Here is a 20,311-nt window from a genome sequence, read left to right as displayed (position 1 = left end):
ACAGCGAGAGAAAGAGGAGATAGTAAAGTTATTTGAACTGTATTTTCATAGATGCTTTTGTTGAGAGAAAATGAAGTTTTTTGTTTGCTCAATCTGTTTATTTACTGAGGAGTTATAAATAGCCTGTTCTGTTTAATTGCATGAACTTCTAAATGCTTTATATGGAGTGGTAGAAAGGAAAATACTCGAAGGTGCATTCATTGTATTTCATTTTCCAAATTTTTAAGCAATTGCACATTGTTAATTTTGGTATCATGGACATACATGTTCATTTGCCGAAGCTGTTCTTTGGCATTTTATCATAAAATAATAGCCTTTTATCTTCAAAATAGTACTTCATTTAGGGGTAGTTGCAAGATCAGGATGAACCTCAAGAAATTTAAGGACAACACATAAACTGCCCTTGTTACAAAGAATTGCATTTGCTTATATTTCTTTCCAAACTTTAAAATTGCTTACTAGGGGATCTTTTTCTGGTCACATTGATCTTTCTGTATGATCTGTAAAATGAAGATGGTTACAGGTAATTACATAAGATACCATACCTTTTAATTTTTAAATAAGGTCAGGTGATATGTGCAAGTTACGCAGAAACTCAACTTCCCATTTTTAAATAAGATTAGGTGATACGTGCAAGTTATGCAGAAAATCTTACATTCTGTAAACAAGTGGCTTACATATTTTGTTTTTTATTTTTCAGCTGTACTTTCAGGTTTCCCAGCACAAACATCAAGATAACATTCACAGCTCTGGCCAATGAAAAGAGAGAAAAACAGGAGGCCCCGGAGTCCCCAGTGAAGCCTGTGCAACCCCAGATCTCTCCCTTAACAATAAACATTCCAGACAACATGGCTCACCTGATCAGCCCTCTGCCTTCTCCCACAGGAACTATCAGGTATTTAAACCCTGCAGTTTGGATATAGGGCAATGTATGGTTACAGGCTTCAGGCAACTTTTTAATTCATTTTAAGTATTTTGCTTTTGCGGTAGAAGTTTAGCTGAAGCTCAGCATTACCTGCCTTGCAGAAAACACCATTCTGCTAACTAATAAGATAGTTGCATGAACAGCCTTTAATATTCAAATGTGACATGTTAAATGCGTAACAGTTTGCTCAGGAGCCTGGCGTTCTTGGAACACCAAAGGAGCATTCCAGATGATTTAGATTGCTTTTTACTCTTGCATGCTTATGGCAACACTTTAAATGAGATAAGTCTAACTTATACCATTTTTAAACATTCTGATAATCACTGTCTCCCTGAAGTTTATAATCAGAAAAAAGGTTTTTTGGTCATCGTTAGTGTGGAAAATAGACTGATCTCTACTCCAGAAAATTTGTTATTGATTAGTCGTTGCTGGAAGTAAACAGGAAATACACTGCAAGATGCGGAGTTCAGTGTAGGGAAGTCTTCTGCAGGGGAGCTTAATCTGGGTTTTTTGCTTGCTGCGCTGCTTAATTTGGTAATTGTAGCCATGGTCCGACTTGTTCTTTGGGACCAAACTCAATTAAATTTAAGCGAGCTGTCCTCACAAACTGGTAAAATTAGTTTAGATACAATTTTTATCATTCATAAAAAGTTCAGGAGCAAAAATTCCATTTAAAGGCACTGAAAGTTGTGTTTCACAGTCACATACGTGCTTTTGAAAGTTTTTTCTTCCCTTCTCACTCCCTGTATCTTCATATGAGTGAAGAACTGTTAATGCTTGATTTTTAAAAATGTAGATCTTGTTAATGAAATTTGAATGTAAAGATAATTGATTTCTTTCATGCTTGCCAAGATCTTGATCTCAATATTGTAGTGTTTAATAAGATCTATATAAATGGTCGAAGTAGAGAGAAAAGAGATCTAGACTTGACTGTATAACAGGTTTGCTTTCTTAATAAAATTCAGGGAAAACATATCTTGCCCAAGAAATGACAGAACAGTTAATAAATATTTCAGATAATATCACATGTATCACCACAGTCTTTGTCTCACTATGAATTTTGTAACTCTCTTCAGGGCTTTCATGCACCTGTTGAGTATAGTTTATTAAAAAAAAAGACGACAGTTTTGAGTCTATTTTGAGAGCAAAGCCTTGACAGTTTCTCTTCAAATCATCCTGTTTTGTAGAAGACTTGTAAACTTGCTTTGATTATACCATATGTGTCGCTTTGTCAATATATGCTAAAGTGAGCACAGTAGAGGGATGTTGTCAGTTGATATGTGAAAACAGAGAACAGCAGTGACCTATATTTAAAAAAATAAATTAGTTACACGTTTTGGCTCTAATCAAGGATTTTTTTTTTTATATATTGCCCAATCTACAGTGCCTGACTTGTTTCTGTACATAAAAAGGGAGGTAGCAAAAAACTTGAGAGGCCAGGCAGACAAACAAAACTTGGCAGATGTAAATTTGTTAAAGCTTTATTGTATAAATCTAAACAACATTCTTAGTTTTATTTGTTACTCGATGTTTTGAACCATAGATTCAAGTAATTTAAAGATTGTCTTTGGAGATAAGGCTTGTTCTGGAGGCACAGCAGGCTTTGTCATTCTAATTTTTGGTTAACTTCTTTTGAATTTCTGAGGGCTGTGTTGAAATCAGTTACAGTATGAATTGCTGAGAGGTATGCGTCCTTGTAGAGAACTGCCAAAATTTTTTTTGGGGGAAGGGGACAGACATCACTCACTGACTGTCTCTTTCCTGTTGGCTAAATGGAAATTGTAGAAGAAAACTGGCTTTGTGCAGCTGTGGTTCCTGTGGACTGTGCAAGGCAGGGAGACAACCATTAGAAAGATGTTACAGTGAAATTACATGTAATTTTATCTTAATTTTTCTGTGATGGATAGCAAAATGTTGATATATCAAGAGCCACTTCTTTCATTTGTTTGGCTCTGTGTTTTGCTTTGTAGCAGTGTATCTGCTCTGTTGGTCTAATACTGCATTAAATTAAATGAGTCAGTGCTGATGCATCCCATTTATAGATAAGTTTATGATTTTTATACACATATATGTGTGTGTATGTATGTGCATGTATCTGTAAACACTTAAAATAATGTTGGTTTAGATTTAAATGAAAAAGAAAACGTTTTTTTCCTCACTGCTCGCTGTGTTTTCTCAAATGTGCAAAAATTACTGCACAGGAGAGATGATCTTTTTTGAGCAGACTGAATACAAGCATATGGCAGAAATTTCATGCAAGATGTGTTTCTTGTTTCAAATGAGTGTCTCAAAATTTGTGGTTGCTTATGTAGTTAAAGTGGACTTTTCTGTTGGCAAGTCTTACACAAATACAATACAATCTAATAAATCAGTTAATCCTTTTTCCTTTGAGGAGGAAAGCCTGAGCTTCATTTGACAGGTTTCTTCCTGCAGTGATTTTAATTCCCATGGATGAGTTAGAAAGGCTTGGAAGATGGGGTTTATAATGGCAATACTGACAGACCCTTAACTGTAGTCTAGAAGCTCTGGTAGTGGGCTTTTCTGCAATAAGAGCTTTTTGATTAGACATAATGTGGTGATATACTGTATAACAAAATAGTAGGATCTTCTTTTTATGCTCTACAGTGCTGCAAATTCCTGCCCATCTAGCCCCCGTGGTGCAGGCTCTTCAGGGTACAAAATGAGTCGTGTAATACCATCTGACCTACATTTAATGGCTGACAATTCACAGTCAGAAAATGACAAGGAAGCATCGGGTGGAGATAGCCCAAAGGTAAACATTGTTTGAAATCAAACCCATAAATTACATCTTAAGTGAATGTAAGGCTTCTGAAATTTTGTTTGCTAAAGTACACGTGCTAAGTCATAATTTAACATTACGGACTTCAAAAAGCAATTTGTAGGTTTTTGTGATTTAGATGTGAGGTTTATTTTGACCTCTCTTCCCTTTGGGGGAGGGTCTGTATGTATTTTCAGTTATATATCTGTTTATAGACTATTGAAAATTTTTAATGTTATCTTAAAAATCTGCTAATCAGAAGAGCAAAATTGTGTTGGTTTCTTTTCTGCCTCAAGATTTTGGTTGTCCAAAAGTGCCTTAAATCAAGTTAATTGTGTTTTGTAACTTCTGATTTAGAAAAGGGTGTGTATATCTTTAAAGTTTGTTGATGCAGACTTTTCTTTTTCTTGTACAGGACGACTCTAAGCCACCTTACTCCTATGCACAGTTAATAGTACAAGCAATTACAATGGCACCTGATAAGCAGCTTACACTAAATGGAATTTATACGCACATAACTAAAAACTATCCATACTACAGGACAGCAGACAAGGGCTGGCAGGTAAATTTGATTTCTGGAATTTTTTTTTTTAGTTGTGAGTAATACTGGCAGCTGTAAATGGTCATAAGAAGCCCATTGGTGAGCCTAACAGCCCTTCATAAATAGAATTTGTCAAATGAATGTGTTGTCTTTTTCCTGATTGTAAGTTCCCCAACAAAGTAGGCAATTTACATTCTTCTGTATTTGAAACATTGCTTTATTCATGGAATGGTATTCTCTAAACCTGTAGGAGGGATACATACAGACTTTTGGGGAAGAAGAGTACAGTTGGCACTGTGGATTTAAAGATACGTATGCTGTCTAGGAATAGAGTTGTGTTTTGTAACTTATAATTGTGTAAACATCTGTACTGTTATCTTGAGATAAAATTAAGATATTAAATGTTAGAAGTTCGGTTTTATTTGAAAACAGTGATCTTGACCATGGAATACAGTGAAGGAACAAGTGTGTGTTATCTGTCGTTATCTTGCACTATTATGTGCCCTCTTTTATTTGTGCAACGTAGTCTATTTGTGAACTTAATCGTTTCTGTACTGAGTTAGACCAAACCCTCGTGTAGAATTAATTTCTGCTTTCTTTTAATTTTTAAGGAGACCAACCTCAGCATTTGCCAGGATGACTAACCGAGTATGAATCAGTCTGGCATAGTCTTTCCAGATATGCATAAAGGTTCAATGCCTTTGCTGCTGTTTTTAGTTTCAGCAGAGGACAGAAGAGCACAATTAGCAGGACTGGCCAGTTTGCCTGTATAACATTCAGACTGCACTGTCGATCATGGGGTATCAGTTTCACTGAGTTGCTGCTTAGTACAGTCATGATCTGCAGCAGAGGCATGCTCTGAAGTTATTTTCAGGGAAGTAAAATTTGGAGAGACTGGGGGAGGGGAAAAGTGAGGAAATGTTAATACTCTACTTGCTGTACAAGTAGGATACTAAAGAATACATGCCTTCTGAGTAGAGGAATAGATTTTTAAATATTAATCACATAATTATTTGTCATAGGGCCTATATGAAAGTTGAATCACTCTTAGAGGAGGAATTCCAAGGTTACCAGGGAACGTAACTGTTCCTAGCTTTTTGCTATGGTTTGGCTAGTAAAGGACTTAGCTGGTGTTGTGGCTAGGAAGACTCTAAGAGTTTTGTTTCCCTTTCACACATAAGCAGTGCAGAATCCTGGCTGCAGTCATACTAACAGATCTGTTTTAGCAACGAGATTCTGTTTGTAAAATGTTGGTGTGCTTTTTGCTTCCTGTTCTGAAATACCTTGACTATCTGTGTGTATAATGCTTCTTTATGTAAGCATCATGGAACCAAACGTGCATATATTGTAATGCATGGTTAAAGAATTCTGCCTTAGAACAGTGTATGTATTTGGATGTATAATACATCACAAAACCAAGGTGATAGACACAGCAGACATAGTATGTTCTGGAATAATTAATGAGCACCTGTTCATAAAAATGATTGGAAAAGCTGAAAATTAGATGCTGTTCAGTCACTAGTCATATAAAGCACTGCTATAACACTAACAGGTGTACCTCATGTCTGAGTAGCTCTGCTAGCTTTACCCATCAGGTATTAGATTACAATTAGGGTGACTTATATGATAGATGTTTTAAATAATATTTGAGGCTATATATGCATGTATTATTCAAAACATAGAGCACATACATGTGTATAGTATCCAAATCTTATACCTTAATAAGTAGTATTGAGGTATTTATATCCTTTATCATGTAAAGGTCTCTTTTTGTTGAGGACTTGAAGACTCGTCTTTGTGAACTTACTTTAGCAGGTACTTTTGGATCTACTCTTTTATTCTAGCGTATGGAGAAATAAATACAATTTATAAACATGTTCCTGGCATCTTTCTAGTTCTGTTTCAATTTTTGGCAGGGAAAAACATTTCTGGTTTCATCAGTTTGCATTTAAGAAACCATACATGGTTATCATTGCTTTAAGTTTTCCAAACTTGCCATCAGGGTCATGAACTCAGACATTTGAGGAGGATTTGCATTTGATTTTGCAAATTTTTTAAGAGCTTTTGTTAATGTAAAGCTTTTTCTCCTTTTTTCCCCCCTGTTCCCCCACAAGTATTTCAGTATGTATGCTTATCTTTATTTTTTTTCTTGTTCAGTGATAATACTTAGAGAGATTTGGGGTTTATATACCTTAAAAAAAAAAAAAAACCAAAAAACCAAATAAAATTTGTGCAAAGCCAAGCATAGATACAGCCACTTCAGGGTGTTGGCAGTTTTCTGCATCTCTCTGACCGAAGAGTTGTGTGTGTTACAGCAAAGTGAGGATAAAGTAATGTGCAAACTAGAGTGCAGTAACGTAGATCTCACTGAAGAGCTGTTTTAGGACCTGCTGCCGTTTGTTGTTTTTCTAGACACACTAAATCCTTGGCTTCTTTGTTGAGACAGACTGGACTGTGGGTGAACTCACAACAATCTAGCTGCATTTGGAACTTGTGTAATTTAACCTTTTCTTTCTGTATTGTGGAACAGTAACAGGATTATCATATAAGATCAGAATCAGTATATGCTGTATTTTACTGGCCTTCCTAGAACAAACTGGTATTTTCTCTGACACCTGGGGAAGGGTAGTGTATGAAGACTGATTTTTTTTTTTTTTTTTTTTTTTTTACACTGCATTATACTCAAATATTTGTAGTGTTCTAACGGTTTGTTGCAATCACCGTGTTTCTCATTAGAGAATTAAATGGGATTCCTGTTATTGCTGCATTAGCATACTGGTTTTTTAATTGTTGGGAAAGACTTGAAAAATGCAAGAGTCCTTTCAGGTTTATGGCACTGCCTTTGTAGTGCTCTGAGTTCTGTTGAATTAAGGAATGGAAGAGCTGAACCCCGAGTCTCCTATAGTACGAACTGCTGCAGTAGGCCACATACTGACTTGGAAAAGTTATATGAATTCTACATATTTTTTTATGTTCCATAGAATTCAATACGTCACAATCTCTCTCTGAATCGTTATTTCATCAAAGTACCACGTTCCCAGGAAGAACCAGGCAAAGGCTCATTCTGGAGGATAGACCCTGCCTCTGAAAGCAAATTAATAGAGCAGGCTTTTAGGAAAAGGCGGCCTAGGGGAGTACCTTGCTTTAGAACCCCTCTGGGACCACTCTCTTCTAGGTAAGGAAAAACAGATGAACAAAAAGACTATGGCTGTTGTTTAATCTTCAGGCTGATACAGACTTGATAGTTTTGGGTACAGTCACAAGTTTAGTAATTTAATTTCATCCAGACTCAGTATTTGAATTCTGTATCATTTACTAGGAGGCTGCCCCATATGCTAGGCTTGGTTTTATGGCTTGTTTTTTAGTGTTAAAGAACTGACTCAGTTTGCATAACTATCAGATTGTTAATGTAAGCAAGCCTTGCTGTACCTTTTTCTTCTTTTACAGAATTATAATTTTAATTTCTAACTGCCATCTACTGCATTTTAAAACTGTTTGCAAAGAAAATTATCAAATACCGGCTACCATTTTATTGAACTTTGGGATGACAATTAATGTATTAAGTTTGATAACGTTCAAGCAGAATTCACGGTGGGGAAATACGTGGGTTTAAATTACTCTCTCTGTAAATTTATGGCCTTTCTGCTGGTGCAGATCTTTTATTACTTGTCCTGTAGACTGAGATTTGCTTATCATTCTTCTCCACCAGAAGAAACGTTCATGATTCGCAGATTGTTTAGACAGTCTCCCTAAGAAGGCATCCAGCTACTTCTTCTCCATTAACTATACCTGAAGTTTGCTTTTAAATTCTGTCCCTGTTTAACAGAAGCTTTGTAAAAGATCATCAGAACTGCTTTGGGTTGTAACTGTACTTGCCAGAAGGCAGAGGTGCCCTCCTGTGGGCAGTGTGTGTTATGGTCTCTTTAGAGGAAGGTCACTGTCTTCCACAGTTCAGAAGTTAAAACACGTCAGCTGCTGCTTTCATTTTTAAATACAGAAGTGCCCCAGCTTCTCCTAATCACTCTGGAGTGTTGTCTGCACACTCCAGTGGAGTCCAGACCCCCGAGAGTCTGTCCAGGGAAGGATCTCCAGTCCCAATGGAACCTGAGCCTACTGCTATCCAGCCAAAACTAGCGGTAATACAAGAAGCGCGATTTGCACAGAGTGCCCCAGGTGAGGAATCCTGAAATAAGCGTTTGGGGATTGGAGGTGGGAGAGGGCTAATATATAAATATTACCAAGACCTTATATGTACACCATATGTACACACTTAACATTGAGAGCAAATCTTTGATGAACCCATAAACACACCAGGTGAATTCTGTTTGCATACATACAGAGTGTTATCTGTGTGCTGTTCCAGCACCCTTGATCACTTTGTTACTGGGCAGAGATTGTGCTTCTGTCCTGTACAGGACTGGTCTGTCTTGCAACAGTTGTCACTTCCTTCAAAAACGTATTCTTTCTGGCTTAGAAAAAAAAAAAACCAACGCAAAAACTTCAGGTCGTATGGGTTACAGAAATAAGCAAATGTCTCGCATGCATCTGTGGTCGTGTCATCCTTTCAAAGGTGGGGATAAAAAGTATTGAAAGGATAAAGAGAGAAAGAATAAATTTGCGTGATAAGAATTTTCCTATTAAAAAAAAAGAACGCGCGTAACGCATGATGGGATAAGGATATAGTTGTTTAATTACCTTAACTTATACACTTTTGCCATCCATTTTCTTGGTGATACTCTGGTACTGCAGAAGTGCCAGTGCCTGGGAAGCTGAGAGTTTTGCCAGTGCAGACATGCTCCATGCAACACCTGAAGCACATACATGTTCCCATCTATGGAGAGGAGTTTTACTAAATAAGTATTAAACATAGCTTTGGTAGTATAGCTGCATTTGGGGGGAGGTGGGGGGGGACTTTTGCCCAAATGGTGTATGGGTCTTACTGAGCTAATACAGCACTTACCTTGAGTATGTGGCTTGGAATAGCTGTGTGTCATAATCTTCATTGTCTGGTTTTATCTTTTGGATCATTCACCTATTAGTGAAGGAGGTCGTTAATCCTCTGAGGCTATAGTGTTAAGTTTAAAAGAATGACTGGCCTGAAAGAAATAATGAAAAGTGGCAGCCTAATTTTTATCTCTTTCTTGGTAGGATCACCTCTATCTAGCCAACCAGTTCTAATTACTGTACAACGGCAGCTACCACAAACTATTAAACCCGTCACCTACACTGTTGCAACTCCTGTGACAACATCGACATCCCAGCAGCCTGTAGTTCAGACAGTGCATGTTGTCCACCAGATACCAGCTGTGTCTGTCACAAATGTGACTGGATTAGCACCAGCAAACACTTATACTGTAGCTGGACAGGCAGTAGTCACGCAAGCTGCGATGGTAACCCAGCCCAAGGTAGAACCTCAAGAGAATGGAGATCACAAGGAAGTAAAAGGTGAGAACCTGTGGGGTTAGTTGTTTTGCTAGCTTTTTTATACAGAAGGATTATTATTTGAAACTTGCTTCCAGATGAATGCTTGAAATGTTTGGCTAAAACTGAAGATTTTGCATCATAGTGCCTCAGATATGTTGGAGCTAGTAATAAAACGGTATACTTTTTCACGGAGGGTTGATAGAGTAAAAACAAATGGTTCTTTAACATTGTCTTGTTTTTAACAATGTTTTATCTTCTGTTTTTCAGTTAAAGTGGAGCCTATACCTGCTATTAGTCATGCTACAATAGGAGCTGCTAGTCGTATCATTCAGACATCTCAGACCACACCCTTACAGACAGTTACTATAGTGCAACAGGCACCTCTAGGTCAACACCAGCTACCAATAAAAACTGTAACGCAGAATGGAACGCACATAGTACCTATCACCACTGCGATACAAGGACAGGGCAACGCTGGTACGTATTGTGTCAGGATGTTCTGTTGCTTTGTACGTGTTAAAATCTCAAAGCGACCAGCGCTGAATTCTTGAATTCTGGTCTTGTGTCTTTTGTAGTTATACCGAAAACTAAGTTGTACAAAAAATTCAGATTATAGCCTTGTAAGGGATCGTTTCCTGCCTGTTGGTAAGAACCACTGTTTCTCTTCATTGATGATTACCTGAACAGCTATTTATTCTCTTTGTGGTCATTATAGGGATGTACTTAGTGGTGGCAACCCGTCCTCCCTCCTCATTAAACCCAGGATATAAACAAGTTTTAAAAGAAGTTCCTGTAAAACAGTGCCATTAAAATGGTAACTGCTCCCCAGATGATTTGTCAAGAACCAACCAACAGGAAAACAAGACAGAACTGGCTCGTGGGTTGGCTTTTTGAACTGTTACTTTTTATTCTGTTTTTATTGAACCTGTACTAAAAATGAAAAAAATTTTGTAAGATTTTGCAACTCTTTTTGTCTGAATACCATCTTTCCCCTCTCAGACTCAGCAGTCTGAGTGAGTAGCAGTACTTTTTCATAATTTTCATATATGCACACTTATTCACAGAATGTTCAATTTTGGTTTGCTTTGCAGGTGCATACAGCTTGTTTTAACAGTTTCACTTTGAGATGTTATCTGATACTGAGGTAGCTTTTTTTGTCATAAAATACATTTCCGTAAATAGTTTTAGGCTATCTTATATCAATTTATTACCTGCATTTCTGCTCTAAAGTCTTTCTAATGGAGTGAATTATTTGCTTTGTTACCTTTTTACTCTTCTTCCGTCACTGACATTATAGGTCAGTGTTCTGTCTGCTTCCACTTCATTTCCAGCTTAAGTAAGGCAAAAGCAATCACTGTCAGACTTCATATGCACTTTTTTTGTCAGAAGAGATGTATGAATTGAGCCCGAGAGTCATGTGAAATACAGTGAAAAGTTACTTTTAAAAGTAAGAAATAATGCTTTTTGTCTTTTTCCTGGACTCTGAAAACTGAACTGATTTCACCATGTTTTCCTTGGTAGGGAAGCCTAATGGCTGCTAGGCGTGTTTAAGAAACGTGGCTGAACGTAGGAGCAGAATTGTGGTGCTTCTCACCATTTCACTGGGTGTGATAGGGGTGTGCTGGCAGTGATGGGATTTTTCACTCTGAGATTCCTGGGCTTAAATACCTCATGAGATGTTCCCATTTTGAACAGCAAGTGAGGTGTATTCCAGGTCCTGGTCTCCCTGTTACAGTAACGCCTAAACCAGCAGGAAACCAGGTAATTCTCAGGCAAAGCATCTGAAGGAGGAACTAGGCCTACAGAAATACAGATTTGTTTGTACGTGTCTACAAATATGACTGCGTTGACATACATGCATCTACATACATGTGTGTTCACATGCATATATCTGTATTTATACACACATTTGTATGTGCGTGTGTTTGTCCTTGGAGAAAGAAGATTTGTGCAAGCTGAAAGCTAAGAAATCCAGAGCAACTACTGTTCTTCTAACATTTTCTGTTTGTAGTAAGGCTCTTACTCTCAGCAAAACAGTTTGGCAGTGCTTTTTACTACCTGTCAGTCTAACTGAAAGCTGTGAAGTCCAAAATAAATTCAGGTCTCTTATTGCAGAATAAAATTATGTAACTAGATACTCTTTATTTTGACTTTCAGTGTAGATTTCAAACATCATTGTTCTTTTCTGTATTTCATACTTCCATGTATCAGTTGTGCTGCAGCCAGCAAATCTCTTTCTACTAAACAGACCCCGGAGTGCATAATGCAGTAATAGTCTTAATGCATGTTTGAAGTTGAGGGGTAAACTTCTTTTTATTTAAGCGACAATAAGTTTGCAGTAAGGCATTATATTCAGAAGTAACCATCCTATGGCATCTATTCAGAAATTGCACAAGGAATAGCTTTTCTAATAGAAGGTGAATGACTGTTGAGATACATGAACAAATTATTTTACAGCTGCAGTGAAGCTTTTTGCATGAGATAAATACTTTCTGAAGTATTTGTTCTTAGTAAATGTACTTGTACTTAGTACTTAGTAAATACTAATTACTTAGTAAATACTAAGTACAAACCACTTTGGTTACATGCAGAGGTGATATTCCAGGTATTCTCTAGGATAGCTTACTGAGAACAAATGCAACAAGTTTAACAAATAAGAATTCCTTATGGACTTCATGTTCAAGCTCCACTACCGGGGAGTGCTGTAATAATGTCATCAAAGCGGTGGCACTGAAGAAAGGGAGCTTGCAGGTGGTTTGATAATGTTTAGATAAATTTTCATGAAATGCAATGAACAAGTAAATATATAATTAGTATTTTGCATTATTTGCAAAGACATTTGAATAGTGGGTTTGATAAAGTCAGGGTCGATATTGAAAAACAGACTGCTAACCAGTAGAGGGAAGGAACCTTTGGATGTCTCAGAAGGTTTAAAGGACTGTACTTGCCCATTAATGGTGACTTGTGCTATCTCTTCCATGGAATGAGGAAGATTAAAATCTTGTACAGGATGTTTGAACTAGTTACATTTCTGTTGATCAATTCAGTTGTGCACTTGAATCTAATCAAATAGGTCATTTCTTAAATGTCAAAGCACTGCCTTTTCCTTACGTTGTGGGTAAATGCCTCATTATTTGTTAAAGAGGAATTGCTGCTTGAGTCGTCTGCATCTCACAGCTGTGTGAATTGCATAGCTTTTCTTAAATAACTTCGGGCCACAGATAAGTATGACATGGCAGTGCTCTTCTTCCAGGCCAAGTAATGCATTCTGCAGTGATCCATAGGCATGGCCAGATCCTACTGAAAGGGGATTTTGAATTTGCTTCCCAATTCTGTCACAAATTACGGTGGAGGTTGGCTTTCAGTCATTTGATCTTTCTCAGTCTTCAGCTGCCCATTGACAAAATGGGGATACTTCCCCGTTCTCCCACCTTTGTCCAAATCTGCGTGAATGTTGCGTGATTTGGGAAAATGTCTTACAGGTTTGTACTAAGATTAAACAATTGAGCCTGAATCTCAACTGGGATTGCTAATACCCCACGTAGTACAAATAAAGGAATTAATAATTTTAATGAAAATGCAAGTTTGCTTTCGGTATCATCTGTTTGGACAAGGATTAGGGTGCTGAAGTTTTTATTATCTTTTTACAGCTGCTGCGAGTCCTTTGCATATGTTAGCAACCCATGCATCTGCATCGGCATCTCTTCCAACAAAGCGCCAGAACGGAGACCAGTCAGAACAGCAGGAACTCAAACGTATCAAAACAGAAGATGGAGAGAGCATAGTCATAGCTGTTAACGTGGACACCCCGTCTGTGGCAGTGAGTGATAAAGGCAGCCAGAACTAGAAACTTAGGGGAGTTTTCTTTTTTTTTTTTAAAAAAATAAACTCCATGGTGCCAAAAGGAGACGCTTAAATATAACACCTAAAATGTTGGAACATGTTCTCACGCAGTGGGGAAAGGGGCCCTGTGATCAGACTTCAACTTTCAGCACTGAAAAAACCCAACACAGGTGGCCTTAAAACTTGGTAATTTAAAGTCAAACTGCAAAACATCTTGTTCCAGAGGCTGTGACCCCCGCTCCTCCCTGCCCCCTACTGAACTGTGTACGCTGAGAAGTACAGTGTTGGGGAGGGCTGCAGCTTTAAAAAAATCTTTATCAGATTATTTTAAGGACTGAGTATCTCAGTGTAACGGCAGCATGATAAGCGCTTAGTGTGAACTGGTTTCAAACGATTGTATATTCCTTAAAGGGAACAGAGGCAAGGAGCCATTTCCTACATCTTGGCAGCTAGCCTTTCATAATGACCTACCCGATGCAGTTGTTGGTAGATATGCAGTATTTTGTTGTTCACATGTGGAATTAGAAATTTTTGAGGTGTATTTTCATTTCTTTGCAAAATAATGGGGTCTTTGACATTTCAAATCACTCCATTTCTACTCCGGAAACTTTGGAATCACACAATACTTTTCATGTGAAATTTTGTTTGGTAAAAAACTGAATGTAGGGTTTTTTTAACCAATGGAATGATTTACTTTTGTCTGTCCTGTTAAAGTTCAGATAAAGCTACTTTATTACATCTGCAAATTTTCATATTTTAGCAGTTGCCTGATAAATTTAATCAAATTTTATTACCATGTGTAGTGATCAAATGCTTCTTTGGGCTTGCATGTAACTGATTAGAAATTACAATGTAAATGAGCCGTTAACTGACGTAAAGAACTGCTATGAATTTGACCAGAGCTGCACTTATCTGTTTCTCTTTCTGCTACCTTTTGCTGTTTGTTACTTTGTGTTGACTTTGACTGTCCCTGGCATATTTTTCCAGTCTAAAGTAAAACAAGAGTCTCGCTTAATATTGTGTATGTTTAAGATAACAGACTGTTCTTCATTTAGAAAGATAAAATTCTTTATCACAAGTCCTTTTAAAAAGAGAGTAAAATTATCTTGTCAGAGGTATATTCGATATTTTTAAGCTTAAGCACCCATCAGTAGAAATTAATCTGACCAGTCTCTCCGTAACACTTTTGATGTCATACACTGACCTTTTGGGGTCTCCATTAAGAGTAGCTGTTGTGGTTTTCTAACAGTGGCTACCATATTATTATAATAATTTTTTTTTTAAGTGTGTGTTCTGCAGTTGAACATTTTAAAACGTATTGGTAATTTCTCACTTTAATTGTGGTAATAGATTCCACTTTACATTTCAAAATTAAATTTAAACGTAAGGCTGCTGTTCAGTCTTTAATTCACATAACGTCTTATTTCCTCATGCAGTAAGGTGAGTGAAAGCTAGATAGTGGGCTTAATTTGAATCTGATTTTTGTCATTTTCTGTAATAATGATGCATTATTTATATTTCCTTTTCCACTACAAAAGGAAAAACTGTATTTTCATGATGGGACTGAACAGTTTGGAGTGGTTTATTTAGGCAGCTTTTGGGAACTATTTACCTAAAGACCAAATATGAGAAATCTGTACAAGTTTTGTGTTCATCCACAAAATGGAACTGTTACAATGTCTCTGCAGATAATGCATATTAAAAAACTATGAAAAAAAACTCTACACAAGCTGAATTTATAACAGGCATTTAAAAAAAAAGCATAACCTGAAAAGAAACATTTCTGTAAAATTGCAACTTTTTCTTTAGAGGTTTTAAAAATAAAAAAAGTAAAGTTTTAACATACTTTTTTTAAGAAAAAAAAAATCCAGTACTAGTAATTTAATTTGGTGTTGAATGAATTGACTAGAATGTGGTTTATTTTCAGAAGTGAGAATCTGTTCACAACTAGGGCTAGGTGAATTATAGTGTATAAGATTTTTTAAATAAAATTAAATTTTATTCAGCAAATTAACTAAGTTGAAATTACTCAACAAGTGTGTTTGACATATTTATGTATATTTTGGGGCGATTAATCCAATTTACGTTGGCAGCGCCAAAAGAAGCGGTATCAGACCAAAGAAGCCAAGGCGGTCCTTGCTGTCAGTTCCTGGTAGCAAGCTGCCCACGATGTCCTCCGGGGTGAAGGGGAGACGAGAACATGGTCTGGGCCCCCGTTCTGTAACGGGTGGTGTTCTACGCTTTTTGGTGCATGTGGCATTTGGCACAAGAGCGCGCCTTTGTTCAGATGGATAAAAACCCTTTGAAAAAGCTGTGCGATGTGAGAAAACTGCCTACGTTCTTACATAAAAATAACCTATGCTTACCCATGCTTTTGGTGATGCTGGAGAATGCTCGCATGGGGTAATCTTTGGTGCTTTTGCCTGATGCAGACTTCTCTGTTTTACGTGTCAGGCCCGACTAAATTGAGTCGTCAGGTGGTTGAAACAAAACTCTTCCCTGGTTTGTCTATGTATTTGTGTGCTTCCCACTATTAATACAGTGTGATGGTTACCACCTAATAGTGAAGGCTGAGTGAGACTCCTGTCACGCTGCTGCTTCTGAGGTGATGCTCTGACCTTTCTTAAATTGCTCTTCGGTGCCGATCATCCTGGACTCCCACAGTCAAAGTGATCTTTCTTTTGGAAATGGAAAATTTCTCCAGGTGATTCATCTATGTAGAGATTTGACCTCTCTTTCAGAATTGATGTAACCTTTCCAGTTACCTTTTGTGTTTCATGATGCGTGGTATTATTTCATTTTGTGCTCCTTCTAGGTTGCCTGTTCAGTGTTCTTTCTGTTAAGAGTCAGCTTTTGTGTAATCTTTAAAACGACTTTGAAAAAGACTCAGAATTCTAACATATGGGAGAACTAAGTGTGCATTTGCTTCTAGTGACAGAAATGCTCATCTCTGCTGCCAGTGTGTTCTGTCCTCCTTGCATGAGCTCCCTCTCCCCATCCTCACACCAGCTTTGTTTGTCATCCAGCTGCCTGTGGCAGCGGCCCCATCATCCTGGCAGGTTTGAGAAGGCGGCAGCATGGCAGCACCGCTGGGCGGTGGGATGTTCTTGCCTTTGGATACGACGGTTCTGCCTTCGTGGTGGCCGTTGTACAGCAGCTGTAGGGTATCGTGTGGTCCAGCAAAGTGACACCGAGCCCTCAAAACAGAGAGGGGACTGTGGATGGAGTGGCGTGAAAGACTCATTCGTTTTGATCGGTGTGCTTAGTCTCAATTCTGAGCTGCTGCTCCCCCCGCCCATGCTGCAGCGTATTTACCACAATGGTGGCAGTCTTTATTATGCTGCTTTTAATTGTGCTGATTTAGGTAAATACCTGTACCATGCTAATCTCAAAAGACACAACTTCACGGTACAGATTGCTGTACAGGAGGTGAAAGTGGGAAAGCTTTGCCTTTACTTGCATGGTTGTTACAATACAGGTTCATTTTAAAATGTTGGTTTTTCTAATTACTTAAATCCAAAAGTGGAACTTGAAGTTTCCACAGTCTATGTTCGGATCTGTGTTTTGTATCTTGATTTAGTTTCCCCCAAAAGGTAAATTTTGAGTGGTTGGTAGTCATTGATACAGGTTGAGTTGTGATTTTATATAGCATGTGATTTTATAGAGTTGTGATTTTATATATATGTGTGTGTGTTAGATATCTGTCTAACAATATGTATTTTTAGACAGATATTTATCTCATTTACACTAAATTGAGTGCTTCTTTCTATTAACCTGATTGAACTCTTTCTATACACGTGCCTTAACTGTGTAGTTTAACATTCTTACTAAGATTCCTACACTCTGTCTGACACAAAATTAATTGATAAAGGGAATGCCTGTAGTCAGTAAGTGCATGGACTGCTTTTAACCATCAGGTTCTTCTTGATCTTACTTGTGGACTGGCAGATGAAAACAAGCTTTACTCCTGCTTCTGCTTCCACTTGTTTTCTTTCCTAACTATTAATCAAGCCAGACTTTGAATTAAGAATTATTTTTTGTAACAGAGAGTCTCATTTCTCCAGAAGTTACGAGCTTTACTCCTGCTTCTGCTTCTACTTGTTTTCTTTCCTAACTATTAATCAAGCCAGACTTTGAATTAAGAATTATTTTTTGTAACAGTCTTATTTCTCCAGAAGTTGTGTTGGCATTTGGGGCTGATTTCAGGTACGTAGCCAGGGATTTGCATTTGTTCAGTGATTGGACTTTAAAAAAAACCTTGGTCACAAAAGCATTGATTTAGCACAGACTGACATACTAACAGATTATTCTTTTTGTAAATAAGTTTAATGAGATGTGCACTTTCTGGAATAATTTTCATTAATGGTGGTTTGGTTTCTGATCCTCTTTTTATGCATTAGTTACCTTCTATTTGTTTCTCATCACAGTTGGGGAAATGCTTATCTCTAAAGTACTAGAAAAACTTACTAGAATGCATCAATACTTTCAAGAGCTGGGGAGAAATCAAAGGAGGGCTACGAAACCACAGTAAAGGGCTGGAATATTTGACGCTGAAAGAGCGTAACCTATTCCTTTAACAAAGAGAATGGACTACTGTGTGGCATTCCACAGGATCTCTTACAGATCAGAGCAAATGGAGTCATTGGCTTGTTTAAACAAATACAACCTTTGGGGAAGAAGAAGAAAAAATCCAGGAAAATGGGGGCATTGAAATGGCTTAGTAAGAAAGAGGTAGCTTCACTAGCTTGTGACTCCAAGACAAGACTGTCCTTCTGAAGCCCACGTTGTTCTGTAGCCTTTGGATTTAGGTCAGCAGCATCTGCCATAGCCCTTTTGGCCGACGTGTGTAAGAACTAGTCTTGTGTCTCGTGTTTTCTAACTTGACTGATTAGTCTTGTGTTTTCTACTTCAATGTGAATACCTAAAGGTTCTGAAAGAAATATTTATTCTGTGGCTCCTGCTGGCGAGTACCTGGAATTGCCATTGACGTTATTGCACTGGCTTATCTTTCAGATTTCCTTTCAGGTTTTTGAATTGTGCCACAGCTGCTGCGGGAAGAGACAGCAAAATATGGGGAGGGAAGGCATTTAGTAGTTAAAGTAAAAAAGAAATTAATAATCCCCATACTTAAATAGCTGACGCTGGTGGAAATATATTGTTTTTCAGGAATAGTCATATTTTAGACTGGCTGTGCAAATTTTGCCATTTCCTGACAGATTAACGCAGTCTGCACCACTGGCCTGGTTTGCTTCTGGTCAGTGGGGCTCTGTTGAGCAGGGCTGTTTCCCAAAGCCCTGTGTTTCTAGCTAAGAGTTAAGACAACTGTACTTAAAGCAATAAATGCTATTGGACCTCTGGCCTAGAATACTCAGCTTAAGCTAACAACTTGACATTTTAAAATCTATTTAATCCTCTTTTGTCCCATAAAGTAGACTTCTGACAGCTTGCCTTGCCCCCACTTTTACTCTGCAGCCTCCTGTAGAGCAGGGGTACGTTTGAAAGGTGACTGGCTGCATATTCTGATCTTTCAAAACTTGCCTCCTGGGAAGTGTGTGTCCCTCTCTGGGGAAAGTGGTTCCGTAACTTCCTCCCCAGGAAGTCTGGGCCCACAGCACGGGTGGGTGTTACTGCTGTATGCACGAGGCAGGCAGGCTGCTGGTGCCAGGCCTGCTTCTGAGCTTCGCCGTGTATCTGGACGCTGCAGCTGTGCGGTATCATAAATAAATCAACGTGGTGGATACGCAGGCTGTCTAATACTTAAAGTACTATTTATTGTCCAAAAAAGTGACTGACTAAAATACTGTTTCATTTGATTATAGAGGTACGTTTATCCACTATCCTACTTAAAGCAAATTTTGGTTAAAATTACCTACATGATGCAGTACGCCAGAACGTGATGTGATGAAGTACTGGCAGAGCAACCTGGAGCCAACACCAGGTGGGAAGACTCATTTTTTTACCTAATTTTTGATCCCTGTAAAATAGGCTAGAAAGATAAGGATTTGCAAGTAGTACAAGAAGAAGGAATTTGAGATTAAATCTGTTTAGGTATGTATGAAGGGATTCCATCATTAGTACAATGCTATTGTCTGCGCATGCAGCTAGTGGTATTTTCATTCTTGCTGTCACAGTAGAACAGCTGTTTAGGGGAAGTTTTACAAGTTCAGTAGAGTTTTAATCAACCAAGAAATACGCTCATCACCTCTCTGGTCAACTATGGGGTAACTTTAATGAGAGGACAGGGGGATGGTGCTTCAGTAGATGAAGATATGTAAAACCTTCAAAGCGTGGTGCAGAAGGCTTCATGTTTTGGTTAAAGTAGTTTCCTTGCTATTTAAAGTGAGCGCAGCTGACTGGATGATAAACTGCTCCCAACTGCAACAGAGAGAGGATTTAAATCATCCTTGGAGAATGGTTTCTAAGGCTTTCCTGCACTCATCCTTCTCTGGGGAGATGCAGTTTCCAGTTGGTCAGTCTACAACTACAGCTGTTAAAAGGTAAGAAGCTTCAGAACAGCAGCCGGGGTGAATGGTGTGGTAAACAGTGCTGAACGACAACTGGTTTGCGCTGGAATTTCTACTTGTTTTGGAGAAATACCAAGGTACCTGTCCCACGCTGTGCTTCCTGTACTTCATGTCCCTGTTTACATAGCAGGGGCAGCCCCAGTCAGCTTCTGTCCTTCAACAGCTGCCACTGTTTCCTCAGTTACATGTCTATTCCCCAAAACCTACAGCTGTAGGAACTTTGGCTGTGATCATCAGTGAATACAGCAAAATTAGTCACTTTTATTTAAAAGAAA

At 38.1% G+C, this 20,311-nt stretch overlaps 1 protein-coding gene across 1 annotated transcript in view; it reads left to right on the top strand.

Annotated features, from left to right (window-relative positions):
* Positions 1-15,464, top strand: part of FOXK2 (forkhead box K2) — a 69,718-nt gene extending 54,254 nt beyond the window's left edge. Inside the window, exons 5-12 of the mRNA XM_059828126.1 lie at positions 701-895; positions 3,551-3,698; positions 4,120-4,266; positions 7,227-7,420; positions 8,243-8,418; positions 9,394-9,690; positions 9,937-10,146; positions 13,320-15,464. Coding sequence (XP_059684109.1) covers positions 701-895; positions 3,551-3,698; positions 4,120-4,266; positions 7,227-7,420; positions 8,243-8,418; positions 9,394-9,690; positions 9,937-10,146; positions 13,320-13,516 — 1,564 coding nt within the window. The 3' untranslated portion in view covers positions 13,517-15,464. The remainder of the gene's footprint in view (positions 1-700; positions 896-3,550; positions 3,699-4,119; positions 4,267-7,226; positions 7,421-8,242; positions 8,419-9,393; positions 9,691-9,936; positions 10,147-13,319) is intronic.
* Positions 15,465-20,311: the final 4,847 nt, after the last annotated feature.

The sequence above is a fragment of the Gavia stellata genome, chromosome 22 (genome assembly GCF_030936135.1).
Source record: "Gavia stellata isolate bGavSte3 chromosome 22, bGavSte3.hap2, whole genome shotgun sequence".
NCBI classification, from domain to species: Eukaryota; Metazoa; Chordata; class Aves; order Gaviiformes; family Gaviidae; genus Gavia; species Gavia stellata.
This window is presented reverse-complemented; position numbering and strand designations above follow the sequence as displayed.